Here is a 17574-nt window from a genome sequence, read left to right as displayed (position 1 = left end):
TGATACAAAATAAAAAAAGTAAAGCAACTTTCTAATATCAGGGTTGCTACAAATTCAAGACACTCAAGAAAATTCAAAAAAAAAAGTTAGGATAAGTTTTCCACAAGTGTGCAACACTTAAGATGATAATACATATAATCGTTTTTTAATTTAAAATAATTTATTTCTAATTTTTATTCCAATTTCTGTCATTATTTAATTTTGAAGTAATGTGCTGACTAAAATCGTTTTTATTTAGTTTAAACGGATATTTTTTCTAGTCTAAAATATTTTAAATAATAAAACATTTAGTCTACCGAATTTCTCTTAATTATTATGCTAATATTCTTTATCCTTAATAAGGCTATGTAAAACAGAGTTTCCCATTGCCCCTGAAATAAAAAAAATATGTGACTACTACAAACTACCTTTGAAAACTCCTATGACCTTTTTTTTTCGTTTAGGTTATCTAATTTAAATTTTAAAACTACGATAAAGATATCTTAAGACATTGTTTTTTCATCAATAACTCAAGAATTTCTAGTGTAAATTTTAAATTATGACTTCATAACCCCCCAATGGCTTCTTTTCTACTCCAACTTCCTGAAAATCTGTCATGGCCCATTTGGAAACCCTGATGTAAAAGTATCTACTATTAATTTTAGTTAACTTTTCTGAATTGAATTTTATTTAAATATGGTGTAACTCTTAATTCTATTTATTCTTATCATTAACCTTTTTTTAGTAGACATTTTTCTGAGCTTTGTATTAATAATAAGAAAGAATTGGTAAATATTAAAAATTTTAACGTACTGTTGAAACAGACTTAACACAGGAATCAATTCACATTGAAAACTAATATTTTTAAATTATAAATCATTACAAAAAAATACAGTAACTCAGTTGAGGGTGAGTAAGGGCCACTAAGCCCGGAACTTGACAACTTAGATTTGAAAAAAAAATGGACTTTTGAACAAAAATTACAAAAATCTTGAAATTTTATAGTTATTTTAATAATATCACACTTCAGCCAGAAACCCCTCAAATTATGTGAGTTTAAGTAAAACTTGCATACTTCAATAATGAAAAAAAAAAATTGAAAAATTAATGTTTCCTTCATACAAAATTTAGTTGAGTAAGATTTAATTAAAACAAAAATTATTTGAAAACTATTATATCTTAGCAGTAAAGCCATGATAAATTTGAATATTTTTTAAGATATTTTTAAGAGTATTTCGGGATATCTTAATGAAAAAAAAAATGGAAAAATAATATTTGCACCATAAAAAATTAGCTTAATGATTAAGTTAAAAAAAATTCTTATTATATTTTCGAGAAAAGCTAAAATAAGTAAAAAAAAATTAAACTAATGTCAATTTTTTTAAAGGGGCCTGACTGCTAAATTCAAACTCAAATCCAATGAATTTTTTATCAATTAAAAGGTAGAGGAGCGATCTCTAAAGTAAAAATTCTAAGTTAGATTTAAAGACAAGGAAAATATAGCAATCTATATTTTTAATACTTTTGAAAAATAACAAAATAGCTATTCAAGCCAAAGTAACCCTCGTCTTCAAAATTAAAGTACTATACTTTTTATCAAACTTAAGTTTGAACAATGAATATCTCAGTTATGTTTTGATAAAAGCTAGACCCCGGCTAAAACATAAAGTATGCTTTGAAAAAATTACAGAGTTTACATATATAGTCAATATAAAAGTTCATCATTTAGCAACATACATTGTGAGTCAACGTTTTTCATTGTTTTAGTTTTAATTCGTGCACTTACATTTCATATACCCTTGTTAAAAATATTTGACCTTTAATGTGGCTTATAAACCAGCAAATAAATTAAATTTTAATTATTTTCAAAAATAACTATTTTATTTTAATTTGATAACATTAAAAAGGGTACAAAAACTCTTTTAAAAAACTTAAAAAAAATATTAACTTGATACAACATATAAAAAGTAAAGCAACTTTCTAATATCAGGGTTGCTACAAATTCAAGACATTCAAAAAAAAAGTTAGAATAACTTTTCCACAAGTGTGCAACACTTAAGATGATAATACAAATAATCGTCTTTTAATTCAAAATAATTTATTTCTAATTTTTATTTCAATTTCTGTCATTATTTAATATTGGAAGTAATGTGCTAACTAAAAAAGTTTTTATTTAGTTAAAATGGCATTTTTTTTCTATTCTAAAAATATTTCAAATAATAAAACATTTAGTCAACCGAATTTCTCCAAATTATTATGCTAATATTCTTTATCCTTAATAAGGTTTTGTAAAACAGAGTTTCCCAGTATTTTAAAATTGCTCCCGAAATTAAAAATGACTGTGACTACTCCAAACTACCTTTAAAAAACTCATAAGACCTTTTTTTTCGTTTAGGTTGTCTAGTGTAAATTTTAAAACTACAATAAAGATCACTTAAGACATTGTTTTTTCATCAATAACTCCAGAATTTCTAATGTATATTTTAAATTATGACTTCATAACCCCCCTATGGCTTCTTTTCTACTCATGGCCCCCTTTACTACTTCAACTTCCTGAACATCTGTCGTGGCCCATTTTGGAAACCCCGATGTAAAATATATCTACTATTAATTTTAGTTAACTTTTATGAATTGAATAATGGTGTAACTCTTAGTTCTACTTATTCTTATCATTCACCTATTTTAGTAGACATTTTTCTGAACTTTGTATTAATAATAAGAAAGAATTGGTAAATATTAAAAATTTTAACGTACTGTTGAAACAGACTTAACACAGGAATCAATTCAGATTGAAAATTAATATTTTTTAAATTATTAATTAATACTAAACTTACAGTAACTCAGTTGAGGGTGAGTATTGGCCACTAAGCCCGGAACTTGACAACTTAGATTTGAAAAAAAAAAAACGAAATTTTGAACAAAAATTACAAAAAAATTGAAATTTTAAAGTAATTACAATAATATTTAATTGAGTAAAGAGCTAATTACATCAAGATGAAGTCCAAAAGTTTAAGTTGAAGTTGAAGTCAAAAAAGCTACAGCTGTATCAGAAGACAAGAGTTGTTGTTTTTTTTAGGCTTTAACAAAACAATGTTTTTATTTCTTAATTTTTTTGTTTAATAAAAGTAATACTCACTAGATAATGAAAATAAAGCTAAAAAAATTACACAGGTGCAAAATATTATCTTGTAGTCTGCTCTGTTATTAGACTTGAGAGAAATAAGTACAGAAGACTTTTTAAAAAACTATATATAACCACGCATGAGCAGTTTTTTGTCAGTTTGTTAAGACTCAATAGTAGTCAATTATATTCTATTAGTTCTTTTGTGCTTTATACTTCTAAGTTTTAATCGTTTAGTAGTTTTATATCAATAGATAGTTTCGTTATATTTCTTATTGTCATATTTTGATATAACTTTAAATACAGTTGTAAATAAGAATTTTTAAAACTAAACATAATTATTTTGCATTATAAATAAAAACAATGTTAGCAAGTTAATTAATAAGATGTCTACTAAAAATTTAAATATAAGTCTTTTTTTTTGTAAAAAATATACAAAATAATATTGCAGAAATTAAATATAACAAACATGAATGTTGTTGTGGAAGCTATGAATACAAGTTTCAAACTTTCAGTGGAGCCCACCGACACTTGTGCTATTGTCAAAGCTAGAATTCAGGAGTTTAAAGGTAATAAAATAAATAAAATTATTAATTTAAAGTAATTTTTTAAAGAGAATATGTACTATTTTATTTAATTTGGTTAAACTAAGAGCCTTTGTAGATCACTTATAGTTGCCAAAAGGTCAGGAATATCAGCAAAAGTCAGGAAAAGTCAGAAAAAATGGGGGTTTAAAAAAAAAAAACAGTAAGAAAAATTCAGGAAATTTGACAAAATTTATAAAAATTAAGATTTTGTCAGTTAAAATTTACAAAATTTCTTTTTTTCCAAATGGTAAAAATTTTATTAAAATCCTTTAAAGTCAGAAAAAATTTTCAAAGTTTTCCAAAAATTTACAATTTTTTTAATTTTCAATGCCTTTAACTGGTATAAATTAACAAAATATCCTTTAAACTGCTGTAGAAATTTTCTTCTATCATATTGAACAAATACCCTACTTGAACAAGCAGTTTTTTTAAGTTTTTTAGTATTATGATTTGTAGCAAGGACATTTCTATAGTGAAATTGTGATATATACACAAATTTTTTTGTTGTTTAAGTATATAGTTGAGTTCTTTATATTAAAGCAGTTAGTTTAGTATTTTATATAAAAAAATTATGTGTATGCTAAATCTCTTTATAACTTTTTCAAAACTGTTTAAATTTATAAGATAAGTTATAAGAGAGGTATATGCCATGATTAAATTTCATTATTTGTATATTTTGTAGAATAACTTAAGTTTTTAAAATAAATAAGAGTATATTTATTTTTTACAAATTTTGTACTAAATGATATGAGGAAGTATTTTATACAACAGATATATAGTTTACTTTGTTATGTATTTTTTTACAGTAACTTAAGTATTTTCATTTATAATTGATTTATAACTTAACGATTTTATATTAAATGGTTTGAGTAGTTTTTTATTAAACTAAATGATCAATTTGTAAAAGTAATAAATGTTTTTGATAACTATTTATCAATATTAGATGTTTTTACCTTTTAGGTTGTTTTACAACTTTTATGCTAAGTCTGACTAAAGATTTCTTTTTTAGTTAGATAAATAGCTTATTAGTTGTAGAGAGTAACTTTATTTTACTTATTAAATTGTTAGATTAAAGTTTTTTGTACAGATAACTAATACTTTTTGTATTGGGTTTTCAAACTCAGACTAATCATATATATTTTTTTACAACAGAATTTAATTGTTTTTGTTATTTTTATTATGCCAAAGTTAACATATTTCCATAATTCCTTGCTTTCTGAAAAAGATTTTTCTGAATGGCTAATAATAGATGCTTTTGATAAAAGAGTTTTAAATGCAAGTGGTGTACATGTACTCTGTCATTGTCAAATATGGGAAATAAGCACTCAATGTACATATGAATGGATCTTAACATAGAAATAAAAGGCCGGGAGTTCAACAAATCCAATAATTTTCTTTAATGCTGGATCAAGCTCCGGTGGGGTGAGAGCAGCGGCAGAGTAGCAAGTTGTGAGAGCAGTGGTGTAAGCCCATCAATAGGTTTGGTAAGTTAATCAAAAACCACAACCAATGAAGTTTTATGGGCAACACATGCTGTCAAGCACAATCACTCAACCAGTTCGTGTAACAAATTGGCGGACCTGAACAAAAATATATTTCCTGATAGTGCAATAGCACAGTCATGTCAGATGGCCCGATCAAAATTATCATACATGATAAATTATAACCTCAGATAACATTACGAAAACATCTTGCCTGAAGTTAAGTCTAAAGAGTAAGTGTCCTGACAGCAGATGTTACCGAGTTGTAAGGAATGCTGTGGCTAATAATCTTGTCTTAGTGAAGATGCATTTCTTTAGTTATGTAGCATCTTTTATGCAACATTTTTTGACATTGTACCGTACCAGAGTACCCAGCTTATTGTTGCCTTTATTCATGAAGACATTTCGTGCTTGGTAATTAAATTTTTGTGTACCTTTATGAAAAACAGGATAGTTTCCAATCTCAGCCTTCCCCAGTTATTCAAGATAGAATTGAATGATCAAGCTTCTCTAAAACCTTCCCTTGATCTAGGTTGTGCTGCAACCAATTTGCTTTCAAACTTGAGAAAAAAAGACATAGTTGAGGAACAAAAGGTATTAAATTTAAAAAAGAGTATAAGTAATAGTTAAAAAAGCTGTTGAAAATATCCGCAGCAGAATGGCTATTGAAACTGCACTTGTAAAAAATATGTCACGCATAACTCCGCATAGCCTTGAATAACTAGGAGTCATAATTGTTGTTGTCATTTATCTAGTTTAATTTACTTGACTAGTTTGTAATGCGCTTTCTTTGTGAGCGTTCCATATAACTTGACTTTTACGCCTAAAAACATCAAGGTTCGCGTCGTAATACTCTTTAATTTTACTATTTAATGTGGAGGGCACTAAACACGCAAAAAAAATCAATTCTGTCATCTTTTGGACACTTGGCCTATTTGGTTGCCGTCGAATAAATAAAAGTCGAAACAGAAGCTTTTTAGCGAGTTATGATTTCTTTCAGCTCTTTCTATAATCTTATAGTAGTCTGAGATATCTTCCCTTGGCCAAAACCATATTAGACAATTGTAATTTTCTAAGTCGCTTACAACGTTTTCGTCGTACAGCTCTTCCTCGAAATAACTGATAGTGTCTCGCAGATTTCTTACAACATTTAATCTTTTAAATTTTTTACTTTTTCCTTGTGCTCTAAGTGTATCGTTAAAATTATTATTATAATTATTTTGGCTGTTTTCATAATTATCAAAAAAATGTTTGCTTTTTTGTTGCAAATCGCGATCGTAATAGTCTTGTATTTGTTGTACTTTGTTTTGATTTAACCAAATATCTAGTATTTTAATTTCTTTTCGCAATCTTACCAATTCCTCCTGCGCATCTAATTTTTGGACCTCTATTAGTTTTTGGTTGTACAATAACCGTGTTATCGGAAGATCGTCTTGGGAATTAGTTGAAAATTTAAAGTTTTCAAAGTTTTCCCCCTTGCTTATAACCTTATTTGGGTCAAAGTTATTAGGACTAAAATTAGATTTTGCTCGAATTTCCGCTGTCAAGTTTTTAGTTATATTATGCTTCGAAAACTCCGGGTTGTTATCGGACGCTGCTGGTCTCCACGGACCTGTATCGATATCCATCTGTTCCTGTCTGTCGTCTTTGTCCTTATTGTTAGACCTTGTCAGAATACGTTGAACAGAGAGCTTCTTAGACTTTGAGGCCTTTGTACGTGCGGCGTGGTTCAGAACTAATTTAGTTTTATTTATATATTTTCCTGGTTAAAAAATACAAGCTTTAAATGTGAATAAGTAACATAATGTTTTTAAACCTACATTTAATGAGAATGAAACACAATTACACAATAAAACTTATAACTAACAGTTCACGATAGAAATATCCTTTTGAACACTGCTTTACAATGTGTTGAAGCTTTGGTCGTTAAATTCTTTGTCACGGCGTTTAAGTGGATTTTGCGACTTGATTAAAAGAAACATTGCGTACGAGTGGAACTGAGTCGAATTCAGTAAACTCTGTATATACAAAATATATTAAAAAGATATAATGGTAGCTTTATCCACAACTTATTTCCTTGCAGGGACGTAGCTAGCTCAAAAAAGTTACGAATCTGCAAAAATTAAATTATCTAAAATAACGCGTGATAACGTCCTAGCGGGAACACAGCATTTTAAACTACCTCTAATGTTATTGAATTTAATCTGAAAATATGCAGTTATGTTAATAAATCAAAAATGGAATGTTGAAGTACGAGTGATAGCTGTATACAAAGCTTTTTTGTTGCTCCACACCAACTATGACTCTATTTGTCATGCCACTTGTGTAAACCAAGAAAACATTTATTAGAAATAAGTAAAAAAAAATCACAATTCAACTTAAAAGCATTTAAATTGTTTTCAAAATCAAACATTTAACGTAGTCAACAGTAACAACTAGTTATGCAAATTTTTGTAACATAAAATTGTACGATTTCAATTTTTGAAGCTACAGCTGCCATTAGAATCAATTCTGCAACGCAGCTTTTTGAAAAAATTAAAGCTTTAACGCGCTAAATGTTACAATTTGGATGTATTTAATTTGTTAAATTTTTACGACACTAACAATGCTAAAGAGTACATATATGTCAAAATTATCTTTTAGAAGTGAATAACTAGGTATAAATGTATACTACAATCTAAGAAAGCAGAGTCTTTTCAACCTGAATTAAAAGCAATTTTTTTCGCACACAAGTAAACGTTTCTGTAGATTTTAGAAACGTACCAAGCTACCTCCCTGCTTTTCCTTGGTGAATAGCGATTTATGACATATTTTGTGTTCTATCTAGGTAAATATTAAATTATTTCTGAAGACCTCGTACAATAATTATGGACATTTTTAACGCTTTTATTGCAGTTTTTAAAGTTATCTGGTAACAAGTTATTGTTAAACATAAACCAACCTATATCATATAGATACAGACTTTTAACATCTAATATATTTATATGAGTTTTTTATTCTCTTACTTTATCATTATATATATTATAACCAATGCATCTAAGTGCTCCGTTTATGAGAACATTGATATCATTTATACATTTTTCATTTGCCCTTACCCAGCACAACATGCCATATCTTACATTGCTGATAAATAAAGAATTAAAGATTAAATATAACGTTTAGAAATGTCTTGTTTTATAAAATACACCCAATGTTTTTTGTATTTTTGTTTTTATAGCTTCTATGTGTTCTGTCCATTTTAAACTTCTGTCTAAAATTATTCCCAAATATTTATAGTTATCTGTATTTGTTATAACTGTTATACTTATTTTAACATTAAGTTCTATATTTTCCAAAAACTATTTTTTGATTGGTGTAGAATCATGCTTCTAATTTTATTAAGGTTTAGTTTAAGTTTGTTTCCCATAAGCCAATCTGATACTTTATTTAGTTCTGTATTAAAAGTTATACTGTTATTTAGGTATAAGTCTTTTTTTAATGATTTGTATAACATTGTATTAGCTGCAAAGTTGAGGACTTTAAGACTAGTACTATTTGGAAAGTAATTTATGTGTAAAAGGAATAACAACGGTCCTAATACTGAGCCTTGTGGTACCCCAGCTTCACATTTTTCACATGTTGACTCATATCCTCCAAAGCTAACGAACTGTTTCCTTTCATCTAGATATGATCTGATTAGTAGATGCATATTTCCTTGCACATCATAACACTCTAGTTTCCTTAGTAAGATATTTCTATCTACACTATTAAATGCTTTACTTTAAACCAAAAAGACTGCACAAACTGTGTTTTCTTTATTAAAATTGGGCAAAGCCCCTTCAACAAACTCAGACAAAGCTAAAGTTGCGGAATGATTCTGTCGAAAGCCAAAATGAGATTTATTTAGAAATTTATTTTTAGAAAAAAAACTGTACAAGAGATTATAGATTACTTTTTCAACTATTTTATTTAAGTTAGATGGAAGTGAAATGGGTTTATAATTTCCTGGTAATATTTTTAATCCTAATTTAAAAATTTAGTTTTGGTATCACTTTAGCAAGTTTTGAAGGCTACTTGGATAAACCCCTTCATAAAATGCTTGATTTACTAATTTGCTTAGTACTGGGGATACAAGATTGTTTACTTTATTAAGGATCTATACAGACATACTATCCTCGCCTCTGCCTTTGTTTGGATCTAAACTCTTGATAATATAAAATAATTCAGTCTCTATAGCATCAAACCAAAAAACACTAAAACTAACATTTCTGATATTGTCAGTAAAACCTAGTTGGTAACCTTTTTGTGTTGATGTTTGCGTTCAAATGCTAGTAAAATAAATGTTAAGTTTGTTTACTACGTCTAATAGTTTTATATAATAATTTTGATTGACATCTAGTCTATGTGAAAAATGGCTGTCTTTTTTCTGTCTACTAGTAATGTTATTTATTACTTTCCAAACTTTAGATGTATTTATGTAAGAATTTTTTAGAAAGTTTTCATAGTATGCTTTTATATATTTTCTTACTATTTTTGTAATTTTATTTCTGTATTTTTTGTATTCTTGTAGTTTAACTAAGTTATTAAAACTGTTTTTGAAAAGGTTTTTATATAATTTATTTTCTTCTTTTTATAGACTTTAATATTTTTCTTGTTATCTAGGGTTTAGATTTTAGTTTTAATTTAGCTATGGACATTTTTTTAGTTGGAACATTTTGGTCAGTAATCTCTTTATTTTTGCTAATTAAGTGATCAAATTTGATATCTATGCAATTTTTAGATTTAATAACTTTATCTGTTTCATGTTTGTTTAGAAATTAAGTTGCATCAGTTAAAAATTTGTTAGTGTTAATCATTGAAAAGTCTTTAATATACTTTTTCTTATTTTTTGAGTTATTTGTATTTAAGTTGCAATTTTTTAGATTAATGTAAAGTGGAAAGTGGTCTGATATATATGAAATTAATATGTAAGAACTAGTAACTTTTTTCGGACATGAACAATAAAGATGTTCAATCAATGAACTTCCCATGCTATTTATTCTAGTAGGTGCTGTAATAAGATTTTTTAAGCCAAATCCTAGGAATTGGTTTTTAATATTTTTTCACTGACTTAACTTTGTCATTTAAAGAGTTTATACTTATGTTTCTAAAAATACATATATCCTTATAACTATTTATGTTTTCTATAAAAAAAACGGAGTTTTTTTTTTTAATAAATGCCTGAAAATGTTTTCCATGATAACTATAAATTAGCCCTACTAAGATGTTTTTACTGCTATTACTATTTATTCCTACAGATATTTCTGGCCATAGTGATTCATGATCTTTGCAAGTAAATTTAAAATTTTGTCTTATTGTATATAAAATAAATTTTTAAATATAATTAAGCACACCGCCAGTCTGGTTTCAGAGTTGACAAAATGTAGATTGTAGTATTCCAGTAATATCAAATCTATGTTGCTGTTTGTATTAAGTTTTGTTTCACAGATACCTATGGTATATGGAAAAATATTGCATGTGGACATTAGCTCCCCAAGGAGAGATTTATTTTTATTAAGATTTCTTATGTTGACATGCATAAAACTTAAACCTTTATCATTTGAATTATTATTTTTTTGTAATTCAAGGTCTTCAGCAGAAATGTATTAAGTACTAAAAACATTTGTTTCAGCATTTAAGTTAAATTTTCAATTTAGGTTGTTATTATTTATTAAGAAAAGTTCAGTGTTATTAATATTTCTAAATGGAAAAATATCTTTTTTAAAAAGAATATAAATATAACAAAAAGGGTTTTTTAAATCAGAATTGTTAATTAAGCTAAATGGCATTTCTATTAGAAAACTATAATTAACAAATATAATAAACTGTTTGATTTTCATAAATTGTTTTACTTTAAATGTTACTGAATTAAACTTTTATACTTACAATGTCTTTTTCTTTTCTTACTGGATAAATATGCAATTCTTTATTTTTTCTTAAGTGAACAATGCCTTTTATTGTCCAGAAAAACTTCCAATTTTGTTGTTTTTTGAACTGAAGTGCTGTGGTGAATACTTTCTGGTTTCTGTATGTGAGGTTTTCACTGATGTAAAGTAAACTTTCTTAGTGGATTGAAATTTCACACTTGAAAGTCTTTTTTTATTTTTAAAGATTTCATTCTTTTTTGTACAGGATGCAATTTTTACTCTAATTTGGGCACTTTAATTTTCTTTCTTGTCATTTATTTTATTTTTCAATCTATAGACAGACATAACCTAATTTTTCTAATTTCTGGATCTACTGTTTTTAGTATTTCCACAGCTATTTTAGTGATTTTCTCACCATCTATCTCTACTACACCACTTATAACTATACTGTTAGCCTTTTGATCTCTTTCAACGAAGTCCAGGTGTAATAAATTCTTCATTGACTCCTCATTGACTTGTTTTAAAGTTTTGTTTAATTATTTGTTTTCCGTTTCCAGAACAGAAATTCTTTGTTTAATTTCAGAATTTTTTAACATAATTTTTTAAATTTGCTGTTCATGAACTCAAGTGACTTTTCCATTGAGTATATCTTCTCTTTAATGTCCAATAAGGAGGTTAACATACCTTTAATTTCCTTCATCTCATCTACTAATTCATTTTATTTATCTTGCTTGTTCTTGCAAGTTGCCATTTTAATTTAGGTTGTTTTTTTAAATTACTCCTGTCATATTCAAATAGAAATGTAAAATTAGAATTGAAAATTCACAAATTCAATTAATTTTTGTTTAGTTTTATTTTCTTTCATTTTTCTTTTTGTTTAATCGATTGTTCATTACTAAAGATCAAATATTTAAATGATAAAAAAAAACTATGTAAAGTAGCTCATAAGAAACTTTATAAGCATGTGGTGTACGACTCGATAACCAAAAGGTTCCTTTGTACACCAGGTCTTTAGACCTAACTTTTTGAGCGCTTTTTTTATCGTTCATTGAACAAAAATTAAAATAAGTTACAATTTAAACTAAAACATCCAAAGCTCTTCTAAAAACTTTTAGTAGCTAAACTTTTAAGAAGCATTTTAAATTGTAAATGAAATAATTAAGACTTTGATTGTAAAACAAAAAATTCAGGCTTCCCATTTGAAAAGCAAAGCTTGTTTTACAATGGAACACAGTTAAAAGGTAAAAAGTCCTTGAATGACTACAAAATTAAGAATGAGTCGACAGTTCAGCTGAGGGTATCAAATATGAAAATATATGTGAATATGTTGGATGGTGTGAAATTTCAGTTGGTTGTCAATCCAACAGATACTGCTGTAACTCTGAAAGCTAGGATTAAGGGTGTAAAAAAAAGTAATTGTAAGTTTTTTTATTACTTATTTAAATGATCAAAAAAGTAAAAACCTTAATATGTTTTTAGATTACATTTGTCTTTAAGTACAGAATTTTGGTAATCAGTATTTAATAAAAGTTCTAATAATTGTTGTTTGTTTTTTCTCATAAACTACATTGATTTAAAACTATTATCATTTTTTTAAATGTAAGTTATTATAAAAACAAAGTTTATAATAAATATGTATATCTACTAAGTATTAAAACTTTCAAAAAATTTTTAAGAATTTACAGTACTTAAGTTGTACACAACATTATTAATTTTTGTTAAAGTAAAACATTGCAAATCCAATTAAAAGTTTTTATGTCGAGCAAATTTTTAGGTACTCCTTCTAGCAAGCAAGTTTTGAGTGTGAGCTTAATGGGAGAAGAGCTCAAAGGTGAAAAGACTTTATCTGAATACAACATTCAGAAAAAGTCTGAAATCTATTTGAGACTTGCTGGCCAATTTCGAGTGTTCGTGAAAAATGCTGGTTTTTTAAATAAAGAATATATAATCGTGGTAAATGCTTCTGACACAGTTGGAAATTTAAAAGCTAAGGTTGGAAAAAAGACAGGTAAAGTATTAAACTTGTAGACTGAAACAATGTTTGTTAAAAATTAAATAAAATTGATGAAAAAAAAGATTTAAATTTAAAAAAGCATGCTTTAAATTACAAAAATATTTTAATTAAAAAAAATGTTTAATAGTTTCTTATTTAATTTTGTTCAAATTATTAATATCAAAATATTTTTGGTTTACTTACATGTATTGATAGTAAAATGTTTCAGGTTATACTGTTAGACAACAACGTCTGATCTTCCAGTGTAAAGAAATTCATGATGACAGTAAAACTTTGTCTGACCTCAATGTTGTCGAAGAATCTACTATTCACTTGGTTTTGAGACTTCTAAGTTGTAAGAGATGTCCAGGCACAAAAGAAACTAATGTGTTACGCAAACGTAAACGTAAATAATTTATTCATTTTCAACGCTTGACAGTAGTAAAAAATATTTTATCCAAATTCGTCTAATTATTGATTTGAAATAAATTATAATTTAGATATTTAAAAGATGTGTTTTTTGTCGTTTTATTTAGTGTGTTTCAAATTAAGATTAGTTTTTATATACTGTATTATCTTAATTTATTATAACAAATATGTTTGATATAAAAGTTGTAATAAAACAATTTTTTATAGTTTTTACAGATTGTCTACAGCACTGACTTACAATAAAATAATTTCTTACAGAGTAACAAAATAAAATAGACTAAAATTTTGATTGTTTTCAAAAATAAACATATTTTATATAAATTTATTGTAAAAAATGTTTTACATATTTAACTTAAAATTATAATAAACTAAACTTCATAAAAAAAGGTCATTTTATTAATATTTAGTGTCTTTTGACAATCAGAAATAAATAGCTTACAAACTTTCTTAACTACAATGTAGTGTATTAATAATTTCATGTCATACTAATTCGATTGAAATAAACTTATATATTTAAATTGGTAATTTTTAAGTATAATACGAAAAACGATGTTGATTATATTTGATAAATAATTTATTAAACTTTTGAGTTACAATACAGTTAAGGAGGATACAAACTTTTGAAATACGTTAGATGTACAATATTTCATTTGATTTTGAGACCTACAGTTGTAAGATGTTCTAGAAATAAAAGTAAAGTCTTGAGAAAACGTAAATTTAAATAATTTTACCTAACACTGGTAGAAAAAATCTTTTAATTCAAATTCGTCTAGTTATAGATTTGAAATAAATGTGAATTTAGATCTTTAGATGTTGTATTTTTGTCCTTTTATAAAATGGGTCTCAATTTATGATAAGTTTTTATTTACTGCATTATCTTTTGTCATTATAACAAATACGTTTGATATGAAAACTTTAATATAGTAATGGTTTATACTTTTTACAGAGTGTCTACAACACTAACACATAAACATCTGTACTTTTCTTTTAAAGAGTAACAAAATAAATAGACTTACATAAAAAATTCGTACAGTTAATTTCTAAATCATTATAACAGAATAAAATAGGCTGAAATATTAAATCCGAAATAAACATGCTTCATATAAATCTATTGTATTAAATGTTGTACATATTGATTAGAACAAAACATTATTTACTAATGTCGGTTTATACCAATATAAATAATTAAAGTTTTTCTAAAGTAAACAGTTTTTCAAGTTGACTAGTAGGGTTCAGGGGCGTGTTTTGACTAGTTTCCTGTTTCCTAGGAACCCCTTGAAAAAAAAATTCTTAGCATATAACTAAAAACGTTGTTTGTTGACTATGTTTTGGTTATTAAATAAACTTTGAACAATGAATGATAAATTTATAACATTTAAAGATTAAAAAGTTTCCTTAACAAAAAATGCTCTTTTTTGCTCAGCTGAAATAGATTTAAAATAAAATTACAATTGTGACGTCATAATAGGTAAAAATTTTAAAGTAGCAATTTTATTTTAAAAAACTTCTTACGAAGATGCTTTAGTTCCCACTATAAATTGTTACTAAGTGTTAATTGCTTTTCATACAGTATTATTTTTGAACTAGTAAGTGCAATTTTACATAAAAAATGTCCAATATAATCACTAAAGTTTTATTTTGCTTAGTTTATTGTATATAATAATGTTGTGTGAAGCTTTTGTGTTATGCTGTTATACGATAACGTAAAACAACGTTTATACTTTAGCATTTATATTATTTTTTATGTGTAGACCAACTGGGTTTAAACCAGGAAAAATTCAATTCAGATAGTTTTAAAATTATCTTTAGACAACTACACCACATGGCAATTTATTCTTTTATCATTTCATGGTATTTCAATATTTTTTATATAAGTTGTTTTATTTTTGTATATCTGTTAGCCACAAATGTTTTAAATCAAAATCACCATAAGAATTCCTGCACCATCAGGCAAACATTTAATAATAATTTAAAGATATTTCAATTTAGTTGTAGAAGTCTAAACATTTTTTGTAATTACCTAGGATGATGTCGCACCAATATCAAGCTGAAATTATATTGTGTTGAATATCTTTTTGAACCAAAATTTTAGGCTTAAAATAAATATTTCAAGCCTTGTATGAGTGATTTAAAATTGTACTTCGTTTTAAACAAGCTATATAAAATCATAGTTAGAATTAAATTCATTTGTTATAAACTAAAATACTTAATTGATTTTATTTTACAGTATAGTTATATATATAAGTTATTGTATCATTTGCTTTAATCTGAAAATTAGAGCAAGTAGATATTTAAGTTTTATTGGTTTATGATAAATAAGTTCTATTTATGTATTTATAAAATATATTTATTTAGCCTATAACTATGGTAAAAGAGATTACTTAAAAAAATGACAACATTAAATTTAATATAATTTTAGCTTGATATTGATGCGACATCATCCTAGGCAACTACCCAATTATTTTAGTGAAATTTAAATTTTTATAGATTAAATTACTTGAAAAAATGTTTTTATTTTAAATATATCTTTTCCGGCTCTTTTAGTTTTAAATTATCTAAAATTCGGCTAAATGTTGCGTACAAAACTGGCAGTGCATACCTAAGAAATGCGTACTTAAGCGAGAAACTAAGAACAAAAAATTAGTGAACCCTCTTTGAAAAACGTCTAGACACACCCCTGGTAGGGTATAAGCTTAAAAAATGTAGTTCCCAACATTTGAGGCATTTAAAAATAGATGACTAAATTAAGCAACTGTTTAAACCTATAAAACAAACTACAATCGCAAAAGTTTGTCTCTGTTATACTACAAAAGACTATTCTTGTTTTTTTTTAAGTTGCTGTGAAGAAATAAAAGCCTTTCGCCGGAAATTGAAAGCAACCAATTGCGCTTTTGCTCGTACAAATTCCCAGCTTCAGAAAATAATCTTTAAGTATACTTACAAGATGATGATGCAGCACGATATTTCCTTGCAAAACTTGCAAGATGTGGGAATTATGTCTTCCTCAAATATCTCCAGTTTAAGGGTTTATCATTTTCAGTTTCTGCATTCAAACTTTCAGTAGTAAAAAAACTTTCTGTAGTTTGAGGTTCAATTTCTACATCGATAAAATCCTGTTACTCGTCCTCCTGTGTAGCTGTGTTTGATTATATTTTAATCAAAGAATAATAATTTGAAAACTTCTTCGGATCAAAATTTACAGAGTGTTGTGGTTTTGGTATCTTTCGTTGCAATATAGGACAATAACTACATTGTCTAGCCTCGAAACGGATATACATTTTATCATTTAATTTTAACTGCCCTTTAACAATATTTTTTAGGTAAAGAGGGAAAGCGTAAGGTCGATATTGTGGATCAACAGCTGTTGTGACTAACAGTAATTTGTTGTCATTCAGGTTAAGTTGTTGTTATTGGTATAGAACCTTCTTTCGCAAACCTTTCCTATGTTTTTAGCTAAAGTTTTACAAACATTTGACACTTCTTCTAAATTTTCATAAAAGTTAACAAACTTTGACACATATTTCGCATGCAGGACCATGCTTATGAGCAATGTTTTACTTTACTCCTTTGTTACAAAAAACAACAAAACTTTACCGAATCTTTTCAATTTTCTTTCAAAAATAAAGCAGTCATCAGAGGCTCTTTTAAAGAGTCTAAAGTTGTAAAAAAACAGACTTTAGTTACTTTGTTAATCTGTTAAAAAATAGTTGTGATGAGTTAAACACGTTTTATGTTGAAACGCTGGGAAGTACAGAGCCTTAAAGTTATTTAAAACTTATTTTAAAAAAATCAAGACTAAAACTCCAGTTTTATTTACACATACTCTGATAAAGAACCATAATAGAAATAAAGTAAGGACTTTTAAGTACTGAAAGTTTTTTGTGATCTTTAGCTGTTTGCGTCATTTGCAAAATTAAGTTATCAGTTTTGACAATTTTCTTTGTTTGTTATCTACGTATTTGGTTATAGCATTCAAAGAAAACTGTTATTAAAGAATTACTTAATTAATCATTTCTGTATAAATAGTGTTTAATTTTAGTTTTTATCATCTTTTTAAAGCACGTGATACGCAAAGAGTCTTTTAAAAAAAACTATTGAT

The 17574-nt window shown here is 26.4% G+C and overlaps 1 protein-coding gene across 1 annotated transcript; it reads left to right on the top strand.

The window, feature by feature from the left end:
- Positions 1-12359: 12359 nt before the first annotated feature.
- On the top strand, positions 12360-16849 carry LOC145835709 (polyubiquitin-like). Its single transcript, XM_082943416.1, has 4 exons — positions 12360-12465; positions 12828-13061; positions 13276-13382; positions 16796-16849. Exons 1-4 carry the CDS (start codon positions 12360-12362, stop codon positions 16847-16849), a joined length of 501 nt encoding a protein of 166 aa, XP_082799542.1.
- Positions 16850-17574: the final 725 nt, after the last annotated feature.

This window comes from Thalia democratica, chromosome 1, assembly GCF_965202585.1.
Source record: "Thalia democratica chromosome 1, ktThaDemo2.hap1.1, whole genome shotgun sequence".
NCBI classification, from domain to species: domain Eukaryota; kingdom Metazoa; phylum Chordata; class Thaliacea; order Salpida; family Salpidae; genus Thalia; species Thalia democratica.
Note: the sequence above shows the minus strand (reverse complement) of the source record. Positions and strands in the feature narration are given on the sequence as shown.